General features: G+C 35.9%; 1 protein-coding gene across 1 annotated transcript in view; it reads left to right on the forward strand.

Annotated features, from left to right (window-relative positions):
- LOC149279542 (receptor-type tyrosine-protein phosphatase mu-like) overlaps positions 1-25,378 on the forward strand; it is a 296,024-nt gene that overhangs the window by 197,536 nt on the left and 73,110 nt on the right. The window contains exon 16 of the mRNA XM_089501054.1: positions 2,302-2,331. Coding sequence (XP_089357180.1) covers positions 2,302-2,331 — 30 coding nt within the window. The remainder of the gene's footprint in view (positions 1-2,301; positions 2,332-25,378) is intronic.

Raw genomic sequence — 25,378 nt, forward strand, 5'->3', positions numbered from 1 at the left:
TGCAATTCTATTGAGACTGTAAGCTTTTTTGAGCGAAGCCCTCCTTACCTTTTTGTTTTTGTAAGTGTAAATTGTTGTTTGATTTTACTACTTGTTATGTACTGTGCCATTGTATAGAATATGATGGTATTATTAAAAAAATCAATAAATAATAATAACCTATCTTGCTGCTATTATGCACATGACTATGGTGAGACTCAAATTATACCTATATTAAGAGGATACACAATGGGCCAGTCAATATATGATATATTCAATTATATACATTATAATTGGGATAGCCTAACTTGTTTCCCTTTGAATGGAACATTGGTTTTTTTTCAAAGAAGTGTAGTTTATAGGTCATTTGATAATACTAAAAATCGCAAGTCAAGCAATATGGATGTAGCGAGGATTTAGTCATTCCAAAACACTGTTTAGACTCCCGAGAGGAGAATGAATTTAATGTATGCTGTTTTTATGCTTCATTATTATTTCTTGTCATAAACAGAGTATGACAAAATCACTTTTTTTATGGTGTGCTATAAATGCTACCTTGTTATAAACAACTCCTTAAAAGATGCCTCAAAATCAGTATTTTTATTGAGATAGAGAGAGCTAAAAATGTTGTGCAAAAAATAATTTAGAAGATTATTAAAATTTATATACAAAGCTCCAAAAATTTGGATGCACTTTAGAATTTGCTGATGTGGGGACATTAACAAAGGACAATACATTTTTATATATTTTTGCTGGTAGTAAAGGAATTGACAATCATGCTTTCGGTTTATAGTCTTGCATTTATAACATTTATAAAGTTAAAAATTCTCAAGGCAATCCTAAATTCTGGGGCAGTGTGTTTAATGTGAAACATCAAAGACATACGCCATGAATTGTATCCCAATGTCATAGAAGGAATGTAAGATGTTATCCTTTTGAATGGCTGAAGGGCTATAAATTCCCTGATTTGTAGCTCCTCTGGCTACCTAAGTATGGTGGAAGACCCTCAGTGACTTGAGATCTGTTGACTAACTCTCATACCTGGTAACTTCCCATGGATGGCTGCCCAGGGCCCACCTCTCTTTTTTTTCATATAGAAAGTAAGAAGGGAGAGTTTTTCCATGTTCATTGAGCTGCCTATGATGTAAATATAATACAGTAGTCGCATGTTTGGTTGCAAATATGCATCTGGTTTAGGAAGCCTGATAATAAATTCCAGTATTTCCAATCCACGTTTCCATTTTCTACATTTACTATCATAAAAAATGATTACTAGTCTTCCAAATTTTTTTATCATTATTTATGGTCTAGGGCAGACAGTGATTTTTTTAGCCCTTTGACCAGCAGAACCAAGACACATGCATGTTTAGAGTAGAGTGCGCTTGTGACACTTATAAATTGCAATGAATTACAGTTCTGTTTTGGCAAACAGAATATGTAAAATTCAAAGCTTAGTGATGAGACCCACGTTCAGTAATTTCAATTTCAGTCGCACCTTGCTTTTATATCACAAAATAAATTGAAGGTGGATGTTTTAAGGTATAAACACAAGATACAATATATTACAAAATATCAATTTGTGCTTCAGGCGTGTATTGTGATCCTGATATTTGCAATTTTGTTAGAAGTTACGACGGGAGATTAGAAAAGTTGTGTAAACACTTATAGATCTTACAATTTGATATACTTCACGTACGTCATTTTCTGCATCTTGTATGCACCTGCTGTGACTTTAATCATTTTGGTCAACAACTTAATGCTTAAAAAGCATTTTATATTAGATTGTTACTTGTTGTGCTTTATTTTATTGTATCAAATATGGTTGTGCAATAACCCGAATCCCCATTAAAAAATATTCCAAAATTATTAGTATATACTATAAATATATATTATACAAAAATATGGGCTTTTTGAAAAACTAAAGAAAATACAATTTCTGGGTTTCAAATATTTTTTACTATATTTTTTCAGTTTTTAAAATGTATATTTTTAGGTTTGAGGATTTTAATTATGATGTATGTGATAGTAAGGTATTCTCCTTTGAAAATAAAGAAAAACAGTCGCATACAATGATCAAATAGTATTTTTTTGAAAATTGTGCTGTTTCAAAGCGTTTAGGTTTATTATTATTAGCTGGGAATGTGTTACACATGGTCATTGTGCTGCATGCTTGTCTTAGATGTAAATTTGCTTTAACAGTCTCTCATTCATGTCACCTGATCTGTTCTTTCATCTTGGTTTTTCATACATTAATATCTGGCTTTTCTTTCCTTCCATTTCATCTTTTCTACCACTGCCTAAATCCTTGCTTCATCATGGCAGAAGAAGCTATAACTCCTACACATATTACCTGTAAGTAAATTTTTGTGCATCAGTAGTGGCATACTTTCTGCCATGTTTTTCCATGCATGATGACTGAATGCCCGTGCAATCACTGTGTGCTTGTGGACATTCATTGACACTCATGTTGTTATAGCTAAGCAACAGGTATGTTCTGTTTGTCTTTGTCACTAGTTAACAACAATGTGACTTCACTGTCAACATGTTAAGAGGGGCATGGCATGTTCGTATCTTAATGTTATAAGTTGCTACATCAGGTTAACAAAAGAGGCGACATAAAAAAGAGATTGAGAACACTAGAGAACATAAAACATGGAGGACGAGGAATACTAACTACTCATGTTAGTCATCAATCTAGACCAGTAAAATTGACTTTCTTTTTCATTGTTGTGAATCCTCTCTATAAAGAAGAACATTGTTTCAAGAAGTCTTTTGTCCACCTGCCTCTCTGTTATGATGTAAAACAGGAGTATAACATCTTAATAACATTAACATTTTAATAACAAGTATGTATGAACTGGCCTTTTAGGTTTCTGCATCTACTTAAAAGTGGACTAAGATAAGCTTGAGTGATACAACGCTCACATGTATTACGCAGACCCCATAGACACTGGCGTAAGCACAGTGGTCACAGCTGGGGCCTGTGCCTCTAGGGGACCTGGTGCAACCCTGTGAAGCCCTTGTTCCTGTATCCTTGTGCCGGTTGAAAATTGTTTAAGAAGGGCCCTTTCGAAACTACCATATTGGCTCGAATATAGGCCGCACTTTTTCCCCCCACTTTAAGTTTTTAAAGTGGGGGTGCGGCCTATATTCGGGGTCTAGCGCCCGACGCCCGGGACATGCAGTCCCGGGCGCTGGGCAGGCAGCGGGGTTTGGATACCGGAAGTTGTATACGCGTATTGCGTAGATGTCCCCCGCCGGCCCCTCAAGACATCCGGGAGTCTGCTCCGGTAAGTGAGGAGGACAGTGGTAGCATATCTCGGGCAGGGAGGAGGACAATGGTAGCATATCTCGGGCAGGGAGGGAGGACAGTGGTAGCGTATCTCGGGCAGGGAGGACAGTGGTAGCATATCTCGGGCAGGGAGGAGGACAGTGGTAGCATATCTCGGGCAGGGAGGAGGACAGTGGTAGCATATTTCGTGCAGGGAGGACAGTGGTAGCATATCTCGGGGAGGGAGGACAGTGGCAGCATATCTCGGGGGGGGAGGACATTGGTAGCATATCTCGGGCAGGGAGGACAGTGGCAGCATATCTCGGGGAGGGAGGACAGTGGCAGCATATCTCGGGGGGGAAGGACAGTGGTAGCATATCTCGGGCAGGGAGGACAGTGGCAGCATATCTCGGGGAGGGAGGACAGTGGCAGCATATCTCGGGGGGGGGGAGGACAGTGGCAGCATATCTCGGGGGGGAGACAGAGTGGCAGAATATCTTGGGGAGGGAGGACAGAGTGGCAGCATGTTTTTTTGGTGCTTTTTTAAAGAAAAAAACTTTTTCTTTAAAAAAGCACCAAACTTTTAGGGTGCGGCCTATATACGGGGGCGGCCTATATCCGAGCCAATACGGTATTTTGAACCGGCAGGGGGAGACAGGAGCGTATCGGGTCACGTTATATCATCTGGTGAAACCGTACAGAAAGCTGCTGGAGAAGGGGGAGGTAAGCAGGGGGTGGAGGAAGGTGGGATGTATGTGTTTGTATATATGTGCGTATGTGAGCACGGATGTGTAATTGTGTGTGTGTGAGCATGAATGTGTAATTGTGTGTGTGACCATGAATGTCTAATTGTGTGTATGAACGTGGATGTGTAGGTTTGTGAGCATGTATGTTTAAGTGGGGTGCGATGAAGTGGATGTGTTAGAATGAATGTGTACGTGTGTGTAGAGTCCTGGTGTAGAGTCCTGGTACTTTAAATATAAACTGTCCAAATTATGATCACCATTGATAACATTACAAAATAAATCCATCCGTCAACAATTTACCTTATTATTACCCCATACCTTCATTTCCTGTCTTCTTTCAGATTCATCATTTATCAGGTAGACACGGTCTTAGTTCTCAGGGTTTATGGAATAATGGTGTATGATGCTTAAGAGTGTAGTCTTGTTTTTCTATTAAACAAAGCATTTGTCATTCAAAAATACCCTTCTGAGTGTTACTCTGAAGAATCAAAGAGATAGATGCAGTCCTTTTATTTGTAGTGCCCCTTTAATTATAATTTTTAATAGCAGTGTTTTGTATAATGAGAATGCACATGTGGTCTTATTATATCGAGATTATGCATTAGGATACAACAACAGAGCATGTTATGTTTATATATTTCATTTTAGTATGTACCAAGTCGGAGATCTGTCATATTAGAAAATGATTCAGAGATTCACATGCTTGAAGGTGTGAAACATTAAAGCTTGCTGTCTCTAAAATAAGTCAGTAGTTTTACTGCATATTAATGGATAATGATCTAATTTGAAACCAACGTTACAACAGTGAGAGAGGTTTTAATGGGAGAACTAAAAAACATAAATACATAGTTGCATATAAAGTTACATTATTTTTTGAGTTACACACTTGGTATCTTAATGATGAACATAAGAATGCTTGTTGTGAAATAGGAGTGAAATTTGTATCATCTTTTGCTTACAGTGCAAGGGTAACGAACATTTTAATGGTCCTTATACAATAGTTCGGGAATTGTAAAACAATTCACTTACATTTGCTAGAGCTCAGATTAATGAAAATACATATTTAAAGTCTGGGTATACTGAGGTTATCTGCATTTAAAAATTGACCACAGTCAACAAACTTGCGTTTTGATTACGAAGAAAACTGAATGCCAATTTCCTAAGCATTATAAAACTTTAAAATATTTTCAAAACTTTGTGCTTCAGACCTATATCATGATATTTCTGATTTCCTATAGCTTATATTTAAAGCTTTTGCAGAACACAATACCGGACATTGGAAAAGTTATGTGAAAGTCTAGAGAGTTTACATTTGTGCCTTGTTGCAAATTTTACTTTCAATTTAAAATTATATGAGATTGTTACATGTTGTTTATTTCATTGTATCATTTTGGTGCAATAAGTAAAATAACCATTACAGTGAATATATCTTATTAGTACTCAACTTGAAGTAAAAAAAAACAAACTCAAATACTCAATTTTATAACATTGATATGTTCATAAATGGATGGCAACAATGTGGATTTAGAACCTGATTCATATTACATATTTTATTTAACATCATAAGTTCATAATAAGCAGAGCTAGTAAGTAAAGACTTGTTGACTTGACGTATATGAGTGTAATTCAGCTCTGACTCTGTTGAAGAAAGTAGTGTATGAAACTAATGTGCCTTTGTACTTTTGGACTAAACTTTTAGATCACCGTGGTGGTAATCCATGGGGTACACGCATGGCAATGCTTGTAATATGTGGAATACCTTAAATTATTCATTAGTTCCATAAAGTTGCCTCAAGCCCATGTGTCAAGAGCTATGACAAATATGATATACAGTTCTGTTGTCAGTGTATATATCACATGTCATTAGAACTGAAAAAGGGCTGATAGATAAGATTAAGTAAGACACTAAAAATATGAGTGAACTGAGAGCTGAAATTTAGGTCCCCGATGCTACATTTAAAATATCTTCCTATTATTCAAGAAGAAGGCCTCCTTTAAACACTTTTTTTTCTAGACATGCGTAATGTCTTTTTAAGAACTTAATGCTGTTACAAAATTGTAATTGTTCAGTCAAAGCCTTTATTTTGTCCCAATCTGAGTTGGAGATGCAAAGTGATGCAAATTGAAAGAATAATCTCCGTGCCTGCAGAATGCAATACGTCATTAACATACCAAGAATAGTTGGCAATATTGAAAGTTAGAAGAGACGAGAAATGTTGACACTGTTTAAAGTGGCCTTTTTACTAGTTTACGCTCCAAAGTTGAGTGGGTTATTATTCTACGCATCATACGAGGAAGCGTACAACATATAACTTTCTCTCATATAAATCAGTGGAAAGTTGGAATATAAATCACAAAAATAGACATCCTGGAATTGGAAAAGGTGCAGTGAAATGGAGATAAATTGATAAAGAAAATGAAAGACTTCACTGGCTTTGCAATTGAAAATATAATTTACTGTTTACAAGTCTAACCAGGATCGGTGAAATTTCTACTCTGAGAGGCAGTAGAAAGATTTTATGGGCAGAGAGTTGTTATTTAAAGCAAGGTAGACAGACAGCATGTTTATCTGTCCGTAAGTATCACTATGTTGTGATAGGATAGACAATTTCTTTTTGCATTATTTTGGCATTAGCATATAAAGCTATAGGAGGGCATTGGGTCTTAAGAACAGGGATCAACCAGAAGCTTTCCTGTGGTGATTGAGCTATAACTCTGCTGACTTAGCAAGTTGATATTGACCTCGCCTGGCCAAGCATCATGAAAGCTATATTTTGAGTGGATGAATGCTGGAGATGTGTGAACACTAGAGGGTGGGGATCTTCTGGGTGCAAATACCATATGCCAGTGTCTATATTTGTTAACAGAAAAGTTATTAACCAGGGAGAAATGCAATAGTCCACAAAATTCCAGTATGCATACATATCTATAGACCTATCTATCTAAACACAGAATTTGAAAAGAACCAGATAAGACGGCCAACTAGTCTGCCAATTTTCTACCTAGCTACCTATTAAACAATGATTTTCTTGGGAGACGATAAGAGCGTAATAGGGTGGGAGTGGAAAATAAAGAATTTTTTTAAAGTTTTCAAAGATTCCAGTTTTCAGGTCTTGGCATAATATAATGTTTTTCCGTAGCTACGTATTAGTTATGTGTATATGGTCAAGTTCTGTTATGTTCTACTAGCCACACACCCTGACTCCTTATCATGCTGCCTGTTGTAAACAATAGAATGGCTCAGTTTTAATCACCCAGCTGTACAGTATGACTAATAAAAGTCTGTGGAGGAATGGACTTGATTAGCATTGTGGCGTTTGAGCAGGGAAAGTCACCCAAAATATCATGACTGCCAACAATGGCAGCCTCCAGCTCTGCAGGAAGAAAGTAACAAAATGAGATAAACCCAGCATTTTGTCAATCCAAAACCATATTACTGTATACAACACTCTATTTTATGCTCTTGGAGGAAAAAAAGAGACTTTTCCTTTAAAATCAAAATATTTAATTGCCCTATAAACAAGCAGTAATAGTTAGAGTCTGCATACTTCAATACTAAGTTGAGCCCTTTGAGTACTAGAGACCGGTAGCTGTTATTAGGCCAGGTTCATTAGCAAAGTTAAAATGTATCACTATTTTAATTTCATTTTTTCCACTGTAGTCTTAATTGTAACCCGCTGTGAGCATAACATTTGCAAGTTGGTAAAGCAAAGCACATTATCTTTTGAAATGGTCAGGTCCAAAATTAAGTTTAGCCATTTTCGGGATTAGATACTCCATAATAGAGCCCTTCGCGGGACTGCTTTTTCAATCCCGTTCCCGCCCGCTTCCGCTGATTTGTTGCCCAATCCGGCCCGCTCCCGCAATGTGGGTGTTCCAATCCCGCCCGCTCCCGCCACATTTGTGGCCAATCAAGCCCACCTCCTTACCTGAACTGCAGATTACCGCGCAGTCCCGCAAGGCTGCCCTCGAGTTGCTCCCTCATAGCATCTCTTCTTTTGCTCTGCCCAGGAACAAGGCAGAGTCACGGGAAGTGACGTCACATCACGTGACTCAGTTTTGTTCCTGGGCGGAGCAAGAGAGGAGACACTGTAAGGGAGCCGCGAGAAGGCAGCCTTGCGGGACTGCGCGGGATTACCGGGACCCGCAGGTACAGTGCCTGACTGCCCGCTCCCGCCCACAACCCCAGCAAGACCGCCCGCGGGACCCGCCTCCCAATGCATTCCTCTACTCCATAATGATGTTAGCACTAAAAGCTTTTTTGTTTTTCAGTCTGTCTGGGGACTGTATTACAAAACACCCAGTTGCCACTTCCAACCAGCAAGGCTCCAGTTGGTCCACAATGTTTTAACTAACTGTGTAAAAGTTTGTTTTTTCCCTTTCCAGTTTTCAGGCATATAATACCTTAAAACAAATTATACATAAAATCCCACTCTTGCTTTCAATATAGAGTTGGACAGAATGTACACACACCCTGAAAACAAAGATTAAAGATATGCTTTGGAATTCACTTTTTCACAGCTGGCTTCAGGACAGATAAAAAGAACTATTCATTGAGCTAACTGTTCTGTATAATACAACCCAATGCCTGCATGGTAATTTAGATTTCGTAAAAGCAGGGTTTTTTTTTTACTAGATTGTGTTATACTTTTTTCAATGCCATTTAATGAAATATTGAACCAAATGCTAGTGGTATGCCAGACAAAAGTGGTTACTGTGAGGAATGAATTTAATGATGCTTTATAAGCAAGTATTAAGTCTCGAGTAAACATCTTACTTGTTACAAAAGAAAAATAATAACATAGGGAACATAATAGAAAACCAATAACAGATATGATTAACTGCCTTAGAAAAGGAGGGGAGGTGGTCTAATATATAGAACCGTGGCACTCAAGTGGTTAAGCAAGCTACCAGCCATTACGCAAATGATTATTGTTAATTATTTCTTGCTGGTTATTTAGATTTGCTAGTTTTAATAGACTCTTCTTGTCTTTTCATGGTGTAATATTACTGACATGTTTACTAAGTAGAAGATCTGACATTAAAGCATTTGAGTTGGGTATGATACAAATATTCAGATGTTGTCAGACTATAATTCCCATTATGCACAGCCAGATATTGTTAAGTGTGCTTAAAATTGGATCACCGATTAAAAAAGTGCCTTTTCCCCCTTCTGCTGTCATTGTAACTGAAAGGTTGTAATTGACCAATTTGAAGCAGTAAATAAAAAAAGTTATTCAAATTTATATCCAAATTAACAAAAACAAGCTATTGCCATTGGGTACATAATTTAAAATATTTGTTTTCTTTTCCTTTCATTTTTTTTTCTCTTGTAAAACTGAAAAAAAAACTCGGCAAATGTTTGTATTGTATATAGTTATTATTTCTTTGCAATGGTCCCAGAGCAAGTAAGACTGACTGCTGGGTGCGTGGATGGCTACATGTAATCTATAAGTAATCTTGTCTTCTGAAATCTAAGAGGATAGTTAGATCACTAATGCCCTGCAAGTATTAGCATTGTATTAGCCTGTCTAAGTAACTCTATTTTAATTTAACATGTTAATCCCAAATCTTTTGTATATCCCTTGCATTCTAAAGATGTCGGAACAGAACTCTCCTTTACTGCCCCCGAAAAAGGGTTTAGAGCTAGATTACTGATCATCTGTCTGAAAGCTGCATCTGTCCTGGTTCTCTTAATGAAATCTTCCTTCTGTATTTTCTCTTTTCACTATCGTCCTCCATATTTACTGTGACAAAAAAAATGAATCGCGGAAATGTCATATTTATTGGTAGACTCAGAATTTTAATCTTTTAGCTCACATTTGCCTTCAGAAACTTTTTCATTATTCATACACATATATATAGCAGTTATTAGTAAATGTTTGTACCACTATAGAGCTCATCTTTGCACCTTCTAGGGACTGTAATACTAGTAATATTAATTATAAAAATAATAACAATATTCTGGCAATTCAAGAGCTTCCCCAAACAAGGTGAGCATTTGGAAGGTCAGAGCACTATGATGGACAATAAACACTATTTGCAATCTGTTTCATGGTTCCCCTTCTTTGCAATTTTTATTAATAAAATAGGCAGTGTAGATTTATTCAAACCTGTACTACCACCAAAAACAACAGATTCATACATTTTGCACACTCATCTAAATTTCATTTTCTTTCTTCTTTCACTCTATATCAATGTGTGTAAGTAAGTGTGTGTGTGTATGTAAGGCAGGCAGTGTGTGGGGACCACAAGGAAGCAGGACAGCTGCCGGCTGGTAGACTTGCCTCTCTCTTCAGCCCATAAATATGTTACTATATGTGTTAAGTATATTGTAACATATTTGTGTGTGTAAGTATGCTGTATGTATGTATGTGTGTGTAGGTGTGCTACTGTGTGTGTGCTACCGTGTGTCTGTATGTAAGTGTGTAAGTATGCTATTGGACCTCCCCTGCACTGGAAGAAAGGTAGAGTGCTGTGTTTGTGTGTACTGTATATGTGTGCATCTTAGTGTGTTAGTATGTGTATATGTGTAAGCAGGAAGAGTTTGCATTAAGTATCAGCAGTGGTTCTTTGTCATGGTTACTTGACAGGGACAAAACATTACTTGTTTTGGGGCTATTCAGGCTTAAAACGTTAATACTAGTTACATAATTCTCTATATCCAGATCAAATTATTGATCAAAATAACCGTATACCAGACATGCACCTGAAACATAAACACATACTGGATATAAATGGGAACTTTTAGCATAACTGACTTAATGAATTAAATCTATCCATAGCTTGTGCATTTTGTTTCACAGTCACAATAACTGAATTGGAAGTATTCAGTTTAAGTGTTAACTACCAAGCCAACATTGTCTAATTTAGTGTCCCTTTTCCTCACCCATCTTTGCTGCCTAAACCAATCAGCAACCTAACTAGTAGAGAGGAGTTAATGAGGAGGAATAATTATGCAGATCGTGATAACAAGAAATCTCCTGTATTTTGAGGGGGTTGAATATGAATATATTGCTTATTTTATCTGTAAACGCCATTACATACGTTTTAATATTCCCTCTTCTGAAATGTCGAATTTGGGATTCGCCACACGCCTATTTTAAAATAAAATCTTAAAATTGATTTAGCTTAAATCACATAGAAATAATATGCACTGAAGCTTACCTCTACTTTTAATAAATATGAAATTACTTTTGTGAGTGGTAAATAAAAAGAAAGTACAATTATTGTACATCACTTCAAATGAATTATTTATTCTGATCAAGCCTCTTAAAATATGTAAATTATATTGAGCTGCACTGATCATCAGAGGACAAATACTGGATAAAAACATGTTTGTGTGTAATCAAGATAATTAATGGCTAAATATTTGGCAATTAACGTGCAATTTAAAGATCCCACAGATAAATTTAATGCCAGCGTATTTAACATTCATTTGCATATGTGCCACTAACGGGTTTAATGCATTTAATAATAAGCAAGGATCAATGTATTAAATAAAGAATTAAGTTTAGTAAATAAACACAGTGATATATAACTTTAATAACCACAAAATTAATTTAATTATTAATAATGCATTCTTGTAAAATATAATTTTACCCCTTAATTAATAGATGTTATAACTAATGGCTCAAATCAGACAAGGCACCACATTAACCTAAGGCAGAAGAAGTTTTCAGTGATGATTCTGCTTCCAAGTGAGCATTCATTATAACCTTTTGGGTTATATAGCAGTTAAATGGTTGCTTACTCTGCTTCCTGCTAAATTAACACTAAACACTACACCAATGACAGGAACGCCTACTATGTACATACCTATTAGTGCTTTATTTGGGTGTCCTATGCTGTACAAATATCAGAAGCATTGTGGAGCCTTCGACTGGTACATTGGGTTTGATTTGATCCTGAACAGGCCCAGAATGGTCGCCGGCCAACAGTGCTCCATATACACCAGATCTGCCGCTCCAACAGCGGACTGGGTGCTACAGTGTGCGGGCACCGCCTGGATATGCCTGTCCAGATGCCACATGGACATTACAACGTAGTAGTAGTCCAGCCCTGATCCCATGGATAAGCTTTTAACAAGCATTTGAATCGTAGTGCTCCCATGGGGTGCATTGGAAATAATACAATAAAAAAACTCAGGTATATTCTAGATTCATTGCCTTTTATGTCTTTTAGATTTTTGTTTCTTCCAAGAACCAACTTCTGATCCAATGCCATTTTATCTTCTGTGTACAAGTAACCTTTATGTCACACTCGGAGAGCCCCTGGTGGTTTGCGTACAACTGTGCTAAACTAAGAACCTTTTTTGGGCAGTTATATAAAGCTTTCCAGCCACATCTCCAGATCTGGTTATTTTTTTTTTTAAAAGTTAACATTTTATTGCAGAAAAAAGAACATTTTAAACAATGAACTAAATTCTATATACTTCTACTACTTTCTTCTGGATTGACATTATTATTATTAATATTATTATTATTGTTTTATATAGCGCCATCAAATTCCCAGTTCCATTTTTTGTCTAGCTGTAGGTAAGAACTGTAAAACATATGGTACTTTTTTATTCATTATATCAAAAAATACATTAAATAAATATTTCTGTTGTGTGCCTGCCCTGTGGAAATTTTAATTAAATTTACATGTTGCCATTTCAAAGAACAAGAATCACATTAATTGCAACGGGGGCTACGCATTTGTTTGTTGACAGGCATTTTGCTTTGCAGACAGGACTTGGTTTCAGTATCTTTTTGGGAATTAGTAAACACTATCACTTTTCATTAGCATGGAAGGTCAGTGGTGTTTGTCTTCTGCTTGGCAGTATTTTTATGTTAACAACCATCTTACTGTGGTGACTGCAGTGGCTTTGGTGATTTACTGTTAAACAGGAGCTTAATTAAGGCACATTGACAAGCAAAAAACAAATAAAGATGTGTGACCTAGTTCACCTTCAATAAGTGCATGTGTGAACTTAGGGACCTGTTTCCATAACAAATGGCCAAAGATGGCCCTTGCTGTTGCACTATGGTAATTTCCCATGCACACACTACTTTGTTGTCAAATACCATTCAGATTATTAAAATGTGGGGTATATTAGCCAAACCTCAAATCAGTATGCATCATAAGTATACCTGGGACTGTCCCAGTTCAGGCTAGCCAGAGCTCACCCTCTTCTGGAGGGGACGAGGCTGTCCACACACAAAGGTGGAGCTAATCATGCGAGAGCCCTTAAAAAGTCAGGACTAGATAACATTAAAAGCGATAGGAGTGGAAAGGGATTCGGTAAGAAGTGGGCGTGTCTAAACACCACTCCCCTTCCCCAGAGAATAAGAAGACTGACCTGGAGACCCTGGGAGGGAACTGTTCACCCAGAGACTCTTGGTGAAACCTGGAGACTTTACAGGTATGATCATAAGGGCCAACAGTGGCTAGTGATTTGATATTCAGCAGTATTAGGATGACACTATGAACTAGATTTAGTTATAAAAGTGACAGACTCACTGTGGTCAAATCTACATATTCCATAATGAAGTCATTGGTTTAAAGACTATACCCCCTACAAGGAATTTGAACAATAAGAAAAAAAGATAATATTAAGATTTATTGCAGTAATGTTAGTTATAATAATGCAAACTGAACATTTCTAGTAAAGGAAGTATAGTACAGAAAAAAGCAATATAAATACTAAAAATGCATATTTTAATTCACAATTATGCATTATATGTTGAAATAAATATGTTATTAATGTCAGTCTGCGTAGATGACATTTTGTTCACAATGTCGTACTAAGTAGCTACACCACTTGCTAGCAGAAATCCTCCCACTGTCTGATTTGACATTTTTGTGCTTGATTGTTACTTGTTAGTTGCAATAAGACCACATAGAAACAAATTGCCATTTTCTTGATTGCTTAGAAGAAATCTGAAATATGCTTGTAACCGGATATGAAAATTGCAAAATGGCTATTCCATGCTAAAAAAAAAAAACCCCCACATGATTGATTTTGTTTTTCAATTTCCATCACTCCTAAATACCAATTCAGATGGAAGTATTGGTATTTTAATACAAAAGCAAATTATATTTTATTCTTCATAGTCAATGGGCGAAGTTAAATGCATCTTAACCACTTCATGACAAGTGTTCTTGCACACTAGTTACCAGTGGTAGCATTTTGTAAAGTCGTTGTAAACAGACATTTGGGCCAAATAGCTTGCAACCCTTTTGTACCATATCTTGGATTTTTAATACGCTACAATATGAACAATATTGGTATTGTTGACCAGGTCCCCTCCTCCTGTCTTAGGTACAGTTGCTGCCGGGGTAAAACCTTTTCTGTTTTGCTGTATAGTAATAACTCCAGTCAGAGGTGGTACTCTTTATTTAGCAAAAGTAAATTATCTTCCAAATGACTGCTGTTTATGCCCAAAGCATTAGGATTCAGGTGTCTGTCCTTCCTCTCGTAGAGGTATAGCTTGCATTGCTTTTGCACAATTTGACCCTACACGTTTTTTGATGGGACATACTGCTTAAAAAATACATCTTTTATGAAATCCTGTCAGTAATTCAACTATACAGACAAAAAAGTTAGGAGGAGCCTTCTGTGGCACGTCTTTTGATGTTTTTCGTCAATTATAAGGGGCTACTGGGTATTATTTTTAAAGTGTAAAAACCCAAGCAGGCTTTATAGTGTAGCTGGTAAGAAGTGGTTGCTTCTACGTTATTGCCTCCATTTTTAAAAAATCTCTTTCAAATGAGTGGGGTGGCCGGGCTTGCTGGAGAAATGGGTCACAAGACAAAAAGTTTCAAGAACAATGCTTTAGGCTGCTTACCTTACGACGTAATAGTATGCCCTAAATGTGTGAAGGGGTGACTTTATCCAGTTTTTGCTCATATAAAAATATGACAAATGTTTCTTTAACGCATGATGAAAATAACATAAAAAAATGACACATAAGAGAAATCTGTAACTCCTGGCTCTGTAGCTGTGAGCTGTGAATCCCATAAATCACAGCCAGCTAATTGGTTTGTCTATATATTTCATAATGCTCTACCAGCCACAAGAGTTCAGTAACTCAGTGTTCCATTTCCTTGGTTAACTGTTACGCTTAGATCATGTTAGACCAATTTTTAAATTGAAAATAGCTCAACTGAGGTTGTGATCGGTGCTGGATTAATACCCTCTGGGGTCTAGGCATGCGCATGCACAGACAATACATTGTACCTGTCAGCCATCTGGTTCCACTCGAACATACCTTGTGGATAAACCAACAATTTTTAATGTAACAGAGAATTTAAAGCTAAGATTCAATGGAAAAAAAAACACAGTGGCAATATAATCTTCTACTTTTTACTGTTGATTAAATATATATTTCTGACTTTTCCTGACAATAGCTCATCAGGGAATGAAAATACCAGTCGATAATTCCATGCAAATTTATAGAGGAGGTTTGTCCATCCTAATTACTGGGTTATTGGCATCCTAACCTATCATTACCATTCAAGTAATAGGTTCTGTCTCACTATTATATGTTTCTCTCACTGTCTGTTTAATTAACATTTTGTGGCAGGTTGCCCTATAGTTCACCAGAAAATCATTAATACTCCAGTAAAATAGCTCGCTTTCTAATGCACTTTTTCATCGCCAGATATTATATAATTAAATAATATTTCTCGTATACACACTGTAGGTGAGGGTAAAGCACAATGTACAATTTTTATATATTGTATATATATAGAGAACTCCCAACTTATTTCTTAACGTGATATGTTTTTGTAGCATAGAAGTGTGATATGTTTCTTTATATATGTACAAAAGAGCAGTGACTCTTGATGGCAAGCCTGTACGTTGTGTTTTTAATATTCTTTGACATACCACTTTTGCTTTACACTAGCAGTAGAAAATACAACTTTATGTGCGGAATGAAAACATGTAGCAAATCCAATTGCTACAGAATTGCAGGTAAAAATGTACAATGGTATACTTATGTTTCAGTAAAAATGTATTCAGCTGCCAAACTGCTTTTAAAGAAGTTATTCACTCCTGTTAGTTGTTCAGGATTTGCGTTTCAAAAGCACATCTGGTAGTTTTTGACAGCATTTTATTTAATGTACCGTAAGTCAAATTGACAGTGTGTGTCTGTATATATATATATATATATATATATATATATATATATATATTTATTTTTAAAAGGAACTGTAACATCACAGGATTTATAATACGACCATTGAATTATCAACTTCATTTATTGGACTAATAGTATCTAATTAATTTCTCTCCCTTCTCCTCATCCAAGTCTTACAAAAGCTACTTCAACCAATAAACAACAAAAAGTCCAGAGTATATATATATATATGTTTATGGCGAAAGTGATAGATCTGCTTTAATTAGGGATTTGTAAATAGTAGTTCAACCAGTAAGAAAATATTAAATGTTCTAATTAAGTAACAAAAATATGGGTTGCTGTCCCTCTCATGGGTAGGCTTCATGGTAGACATTTTGCAAAATGCCCCATGTGCACCAGTGACCCCTACAAACTTATAAATGCATCATCATAGTAATCAAGACTCTGGAGTTTTAGTTGATTTGCACCAAAATACAGAGTGGGCTTTAAGCAGAGTTTCTTCATTAAGGCAGAAAGTGCTCTTAAGTAGACGTCATCAGTGCAGATCCAATCCGCGCCGTCGGAAGTATGAGAGAAATATTGGCTGAGGGATTCAACTCAGTATCATTAAGTCACCGGCTGCGCAGAATACACAGGCATGCCGGACAGGGGTCTGCATCTGACGTTATAGGGTCTGTAGCTACAGCTCTGCAGGACTAATTAGCAACCACTATGGATACAATTAAGGTTAAGGAGGGACAAATTGTCTTTTTTATGTGATTACCATGTAATGATCTCTATTTTAGTTGTATCTTAATAAATGTTACCATATTATGTAAAAGAAAACCAGATTGTTTTGCTTATATCTCAGATTCGCCGTACCTGCCGAAGTATAACCCCTTGTTTAAGATAATCAGTAAAGTATGGGAAGCCAATGATTTAGGACCAGGCACCATACTTTACCATCCATGCATTAGTACGTCCATATGATTAATCATTATTATTATTATTATCATTATTATTGAAGAATAATGTTCTTTCAACATCTTTAAAACAGATCTTTATGATGTACGTTGGAAGAGAGCACCACTATTAGGAGACCTGTAGATTAAATGTTTTATAATAATAATAACGTAGATTAGAAGAGGCAAACTTTTACAAGATACAAACTAATCAGATTAAAATGAATGACTTCAAATAAAAGGAGGAAAAATGTTATTGAATGTTTTGGCATATCGAAAATCGCAGATTTGTTTTGCTTTTGATTACAGAGATTTCATGATTCATAATTTCGGCATTGAAACAGACAGTTAGAAATTGTGTTTCATTTTTGCCATTTGCAACTTCCGCTGCAAACCGTTTTTCAATCTTTGCTAAACAGCGATTCATCCTGGTTATCCCTTAAGGCTCGGAATCTCACTGTATCTAAACTGGAAGATTAAATGTGGCCAGGTAGGAAGCATGATGGCCATTATATAAATGCGGAAGGAAGCATGATGGTCATTAAAAATGCAGTGTTTCATTAAAATGTTAAAATCCTCAGAGAAAACTATCATAAATGGAAAAACGGATGACTTTTAAAATACGCTGGAAAGGTCAATTTGTTATGGACAAATTTGTAGAATCCTATGTGCTGATTGCCCTTATCTGCAGCCGGTATATATTAAGGGAGCCGGGTTGGAGCTGAGAACCCTCACCTTTATAATATTCAGTCCTGGATCTATCATTAGGTCTTAAGAGCTTTAAGAGCTTTTACTAAACTTTCTTAGTACAACATTCTATACAGTGCAATAAAAAGTTGTGGTAAATATAATATGATGTAGTGTAATGCAGCATCCAAGTATGTTTTACGTATAAGCCTTATTGATTGACCTGGAGGTCATCGTTAAAGGTTATAGTTTTTATACCAGATTCTACCCTCCCTGCATTATTGGCTTTAATACAAGAATAAGCTAGGTTTTAAACTGGGTTTGTAACCCATAATAATAAACCTTTTGCAAGTCCTCTTGTGGAGTAAACGCAGTTTTGAGATATTTTTGGTTGGATGGCACCAACCCCTTTTTGCATTAACATCACAGAAACTTCAGAAATTTCAGTCTGTGGGTAAACATCTCAGAAAATCTCAGAATAATACTGAAAAATACTTGAGGGCTCTCCTGCTGTTTACTGAATTTAGCTCATACAATCTCAAATTATCCTGTGTTTCCCTAATCTAATACAAGCATCAAAAACCTGTGCAGTTAAAGTCTAAATTAGCCGAAATTAGTCATTAAACAGATTAGACACCTCCAAGTGTCACTGTCCCGCTGTCCCGCGTAGCTGCTCTACAGTGTGGACGGTGTATGTTATAATGCACTGTATTGTACAAGAAAGTTTAGCATTTTCAGTTCAAATAAATCTTTCGGGAGGCCACGTTTACCTACACCGGCTAAGATGTGCAGATACAATGTGCCAGCTGGATCTGAAATAAACAGCTTCTTCACGTGCCGTATGTGACATGAAAGCACCTACATTCAATCGCGGCGATTACGGATTCCTTTGTTTTGTTCCAAGCCGCTGCTGCATTGTTTGGTTATTTCTCCAATTGTCCCTTTTTTTTTTTGCGTTGCTCTTTTTTTACATTCATCTTTTTCCTCCCCACCCCCTATAACAGAATAGCTATCATTATAGCCCACCCCTTACTGTTCTTTACAGCTTCCCCAATAGCAATCTACCTAAATCTGACATCTCTGATTGGAAGGCCCTCTCAGCATTTTTGGATGCATTTAACCATCTCTTTGTATGTTCTGAATAGCACACTGAGGTGAATTGCTTCTTGACATTTAAAGTGAAATAGGCAGCTTTTCTTCTTCAAATCCCTGTAGTTGGTTAGCAATATGCTGCAGTAGAGATTTTTTTGTGCGTCTGCTGATAAATATAAATGGCAGGATCATTTTGAAGGCACAATGGCCTTCTGAACACAAAAGCTTGTACATAAGAAGAGTGCACCTTGATGTCAGTAACAGCATTTAAAGGGGGGGGGAGCAGTGGACACGATTTACAATTGAATAGAGATCGCCTACAGATTAATAAACATTTCTGTGAAGTGCACTAGTAACTTGTACTATGCCAGGAAACCTTTACAGAAAACACATTTCTGATGCACTAAAGTGGATAATTGACTGATACAACAACGCAATTATATATCTGATTATTGGCTTCCATAGATGGGTAAAAACATGTTTTTTTGTTATTTTGAAGGTCCTGGCTTCAAATAAAGAGTGGTGCATTAAATATATTGCATTTTTCTTATTTTTTAACTGCTTCTTACAATGCATAATAAATACAAGAATTTAAAATATGAATCTCATATTTCTTTTTTTTCTTTTTTTGTGCGTTTATTGTTTTTTTCATTTACTGATGCCAAGCAAGGAACCCAACTTGGCCTTAATATAATTATTGTGACCTTACCTGATTAAATGTCATTATTATGTTTTATCCATTTATTTTGATGGAATGACTGTACTGCTAAAATTCTGTAGATGTTGATAACAATAACTATCCTGCTAGCTGTCTACCCCAAATAGCCAGTGCTAAGCACAAAAGCACGCTTTTACCACAAGAGGGCAGCACTGATACCCACTGAATTATAGAAGGGATATGTATGTTCTACCCACAGGTGTTACTGGGGTACTTTGCTAATGATGTCTATTTATGTTTATGGATATTTATTAATACATTCTTAAATATACTATCTGTCATTATTTCAACCCAGGGTATGTGAACAATCCTGGATCGCTTAGACCTTCCCAAGCGTTTACTTGCAGTAGATATGTAGCTTTAACTCTTTAAACTCTCCCTTCTGTCAACTGTTTCTTTAGTAAATCAACTGTCTTATTTTTAACAGTAAAGTTTTACCTATGGTTCGTCTTCATCTTCTCATGGACCAATATGACTATATGCATCATTAACAGCAACGTCACTCATTCTTTAGAGAAAAATATGCTAGTATAAATAAAGCTTCTTTTTAAAGTTTTGGGGCTAAATATTTTATTTCAGCAAAACAATGTATTGTTCTTCTCTATTGCACCTATAAACCGTCTAAAATGTTTTCAATTTACAGCGTCAACAGAAAAGTCTAAAGAATAATTATAAAAATGGTTTCTGTAAACCATGTTATAAATTTAGTAGAAATGCAAACCATCTTTCAAAAATTTTTTCTAGCAGGACTTTTTTATGTAACATTATTTTTTATTGTTGTTTTAAAACATTGTTATTATACAGAAAGGAAAAACATTAGTCAATGGTTAGGATGTCAAACATGAATAATATGCTTTTGTGTTTTACAGAAAGATAAAGAAAAGTTAAAAAAAAAAGTTAAAAAAAGTAAAAAAAAAATAATAATAGTAGACAAAATATAAATAATCCAATTTACATCCTAAAACATAATGTGCCTTTGTTTATAAGTCAACACTGGTTCTGCGGGTTTCCTCCAGAACATTTACAGTGAATTATTCTATAACATGTAGTAGCTGTAACAATTGAAATTTGTCATTTTAAGGATTCTTATTTAGTTGGTAAATTTTCTGCTTCCGTTGACTAAAACATCGTCTAGTTAAATTGTTCCAGTTTATTTAATTTGCTTGTCAATTAGATAATCTCACTGGCTTCAGGGATAAAATATGTTCCTTGTAGAGGGAATGCTAGGATTTCACCGAGACAATCAGAGAACTTGATGTCACAAATTAATGAGCTTTCACATTGGTAGAGAAGCACCCTGCTTTAGGGCCATCACGTTAGCGGTAAATTTGTCACTGACATAAAACCTGCCACACTCAAAATTGTTGGGAAATTAAATGTCTAATTTGTGACAATATTGGGCCATTAAATCAGAATTAAGCAGCCTAATGATTCATCCATCACCAACACCAACAATCACATTGTCCATGGATCACACGCATTAAATGGCAATTGGTTTGTCAAGTCCAGGCTATGCAACTAGTTACTAAATAAAATAACAAGCTTGCTTTTTAACTTCTTGCTTGCCAAAAGAGTATGCAGTGTAATATTGAACATTTTTAGGAGGGGGGGGGGTAACACAGATGCTTGGCACTTTCTTGGTTAAGTAATTGTTGGTAATACATGGATTACCTAAATACCATAAACAATGGTATTAACAATGAACTTGTTTTGACATGTTGTTTCTTCCTTGATGTATTCCATCTTCAAATTCCAATCGCTAATGTGAAATTCAAATAGTTTTTTTTCTGTTTATTAAATGCCTTTGGTACAAGGGAAAAGCAATGCAATGCAAATCAATACTTTGACTTTACTAATTAAAGATAATGAAAAACTATTCATATGTCATATTACCTTTCGTAAAATTGTTTGAGGCTAAACTATTAATACGTTTTCCTAAAGAATACTTGCTCTATACATGTCACAATCACTTTCTCATTGGTTCCAGAAATATCGGTTGAATTATTTTACAAATACTGACAGTTAAGAAAGGGTTTCAATTGAATGGGCATAATAAGCCTTCTCTTATATTAATGTATCAACTTTTTAATTAAACCATTTTTCTCTTAAATAACTAGCACAAAACAAATTACTAGACTGATCCGCTATAGAGTACAGCGCATTACAAACATACAGTAATTATGCAGCACAAAAAGCAGAAATACAGTTTACCCTACTTCATTAGTTTTGTTAATGACATCAGACATAACATCACAAACAACATCATCATTGACATACTGGTAACGTCATGAACATATATATCTCTTCCAGTGACAGGGCAGTAAATGGAGTGCTTTGGCCCTAAAGGAGTTAGATTGGAGCAGTTCCCATCTGCTGCTGTTAGTGGGATTTACAGCTCTGGTTACTCTCTAGCGGACGCCAATCTCTCTATAAACCCAAACTTTTTTTTTTTTTAGCTTTGAACCTTGGTATCCCTGGTTCTACCCGTCTGATTGGTTATCACTAAACATGTCACATTGACAAATGGAAAAAAAAATATTTTTTAGAAGTCTAGTATTTTAAAACGACCCAGTTATTTTTTATGAAACTTTCAGTCCCTCCAAACCTTGCACACTTGACCTAGAATCCAAAATTTCAGTCAATCTCCCTGCTTAAATCAAAGGGTTATGGGCAAAGTAAGACTCCTTTTGTAATGAATATTGGATTGGATGATCATGACTTAAATAATATGATGTGTGCAAGAAAAAAACTCTTGGAGGGCCTACCATTCCTTATTCTATAGGGGCCTCTTTTTTTCTTTTTCTTTTTTTTTTTTTTTTTTCATAGGGGCCTCTTTTTAATTAGTGGAATACACTGATTTGCTTATGTAGATGACATGCACTAAGAAATAAGAAATAGGAAATAGGTCATTATGGGTGCTCTATGCATACAACACTTTGAATACCTAGGCAAGGTTAATAGCGTTTATAGATTTTAGATTTTTGAGATGCTGTTGGGAGTAAGAATGTGCTAGCTTGACACGTTGTAAAATGAGACAGTTTATCTGTAGTGTAGCTTGTGATCGCTCAGGAGACATCCTTTCCACTGGGATGCCTGTGTAACATAACTGAAGCAGATTGAGGTTGGCAGTGACTAATGAAGACTTCTGAGGGAGTCATGCAAGTCAGTGGGTTGCCACATAACATGCGGTGTGGATGCACAAATTATTTTATTTTCCACAAATCTTTATGTTAACCCCATCAGTAGGCCAAATCACCTTCTGTCACACTGTGTAAATGATCTTAAAAAGTCAAGTTCTTATAGAATGCATTCATAATAGGGCTCTGAGCAAGCCATCCCTAGTTGACCCTTTAACTTAACCTGCCAGCCACCCATTGTGATGCACAGTAGAGCCGTGTGAACCCCTACACCCACCCCTATACAGCATGCTGACCCCCCCTAACTTAAGTGAGTGAGAAAACCTGCATGTATATGTTCGTGTATAACATTCAATGTTATTTACCAGAGCCTGGAACCTGTGTATACATGCATCATGTATCCTCAGTCTTAACATTAGACAGGCGTTATACATGGATTATCAAACACATATCTTGCTCCGCCAAACATGCAGCATGACTGATCCTCATCTCACATCTAGCTTGCTTGATTTTTTGCAATTAGGGATTTGATTTTGACTAAATTCCTAGAGAATGTCAAAGCTCCAAATTATAGAAGTTTCATAATTTCCTATTTTGTCATCTTTCAGAATAAATAAAATTTCCTTGGCATTCAAATAATGCTCGTATTTCCTGATTGCAATTGAATTTTCATAGCACCATACAAACAGTTCTTCAAAGAATACATGTTTGCTTTGACACGATCCAATGGCATGGAGTCTAGCATCTATATCTGAAATGTATTTTAACTATAACAAAAACAAATATGAACATTACAAAATATTTCTAGGTTAGTTTGATATATTGTTCTTCATCATGGGTGCCATAATGGGTGATAGTTTGATGGTTGGGGGAAAAAAGGTTCACAGTAAAAAGTTTTGGGGGGAAATCTCTCTCCAAAATGAGCTTATGTTGTAATTGTACAGACCTCAATGAAGAACCACAAGAAATCCACAAGTAAATCAATACATGTATAAATCCTTATAATTGCCCTTAAAATCTGATTTGATTTCTAATTATGCTGGCATGTTTGTGTGCTAACTGCAATTATCTCTAATTACCTTAACATGTGTTTATTGATAGTCTATTCAGGGTCCTTCTTTTTATGGAGTCACACTGAAAAATAGTACTGTTGTTTTTCTTAGTGCTGGGGTCCATTAACTTATTGTTAATATTGTTATTTTTTACATTCGTTTTGAGGTTGGTATTATTTTGGTTACAATAGTAAATATAATTTTAGCATATCTATGAAAATTATTACTAAAATATTCAATGTCTCCCTTGTGGTCCTAGTTATTTATACCAAGCATTGCATTTTTCTCCATCCACAAGATCACATGACATTAAGATTAAATCAAATATGATCCGTCAGACTTTTTTGCCCATGTCTGACAGTTATCCCTTGACCTAGATCTTCAATACCTGGACCACTGGCTTTTTCATTGTCAGGCAGATGTTTGAGTGACATTTCTTTAAAGCCAGAAATGATTAAAAGTTCTTTGAGTTACCTACTATGGGCTTTTGCTTCTTAAGTTTCTAAAGTTTGAAACTAAAGTCAGCATGTGAGTGTGCTCCAACATTGCACATTGATGTGTGTGAGGGATGTTATATTACTGTGCTGTACTGTTTGGCTAGTCCTTTAAGTGGTCAGTTGCCCCAAGATTACTCGGTGCCATGGGTATTTAGTTACACTTAAGTGGGAAAGGATTGTATTAATTGTCTAAAAATCTATTACTCGTGTCAGGTTTGGTTTTTTTTTTGGTTTTTTTCTTTAAAACTTTTGATGTTTTATATAGTATTAGGAGTAATCGAACCAGGGACTAACTTTCTTAATCAATCAAGAGAACACTATGAAAAAGACCTACCGAGTAAGTAGTCTAGCTAAGTCCTTCAGTCCTTCAAGTATTTTTCCCCATGTCCGAAATATACGTTCCCCTAAGAGGAACAGATGACTAATTACAGCATATCCCCAACCATTCACTCTCCGTGGTCCTGAAAAACAGGCCTATGCAGCATGTTTCTTTTTACAGTCTTTCCCTGTTATCCTTTTGTTTTAACAGATAGTACAAACGTTAATAAAAGTTAAAGACCCATTTAAAAAATACCCTTTTGGCTTTGGGTTACCATCATGCTTTACAGTTTGTTTTTTTAAATGCATATTAAAGTACTCGCAAAGTGTTCAATGAAAGCAGACGGTCAGTTTAACCTCTTATATGTCTCCTCTGCTGCTTCCTAATCTTTGTGTATAAGCTACCTGGAAACAGATTTTTGAATATGATTTAAAAGCTATGCTGGAAATATACATAAAAACATGTAAAAATCATGGGGCCGAGGATATGTTCTGGTTCTGTTCAAGTTCTTTTTAACTGGTAGAATTTTTACAAAACTATCTTTCAAGTTACCATGACACAGCTTGCAGAGCCTGATTAGGGCATAAGACAGATTCTTAACTAAGTAGCTGTCAAATTTCTATTGTAGGTGACTTGGTTGCTGACACATCAGAGGAAGAAAGCAAGAAAAAATGGTTATTTTTATTCCAACACTTAACTTCACTGTGATGGACTATTATCTTAAAGCAAACCTTGTTGAAGTCGCCAAATTGTTTATGGCCCTCAAAGAACCATTTAGATGTTATTTTGGGACTAATGGGTTGTGGATCCT

The sequence above is a fragment of the Sceloporus occidentalis genome, unplaced genomic scaffold, assembly GCF_023333645.1.
Source record: "Sceloporus occidentalis isolate IW3139 unplaced genomic scaffold, rSceOcc1.0.p SCAF_162, whole genome shotgun sequence".
Taxonomy (NCBI): Eukaryota; Metazoa; Chordata; class Lepidosauria; order Squamata; family Phrynosomatidae; genus Sceloporus; species Sceloporus occidentalis.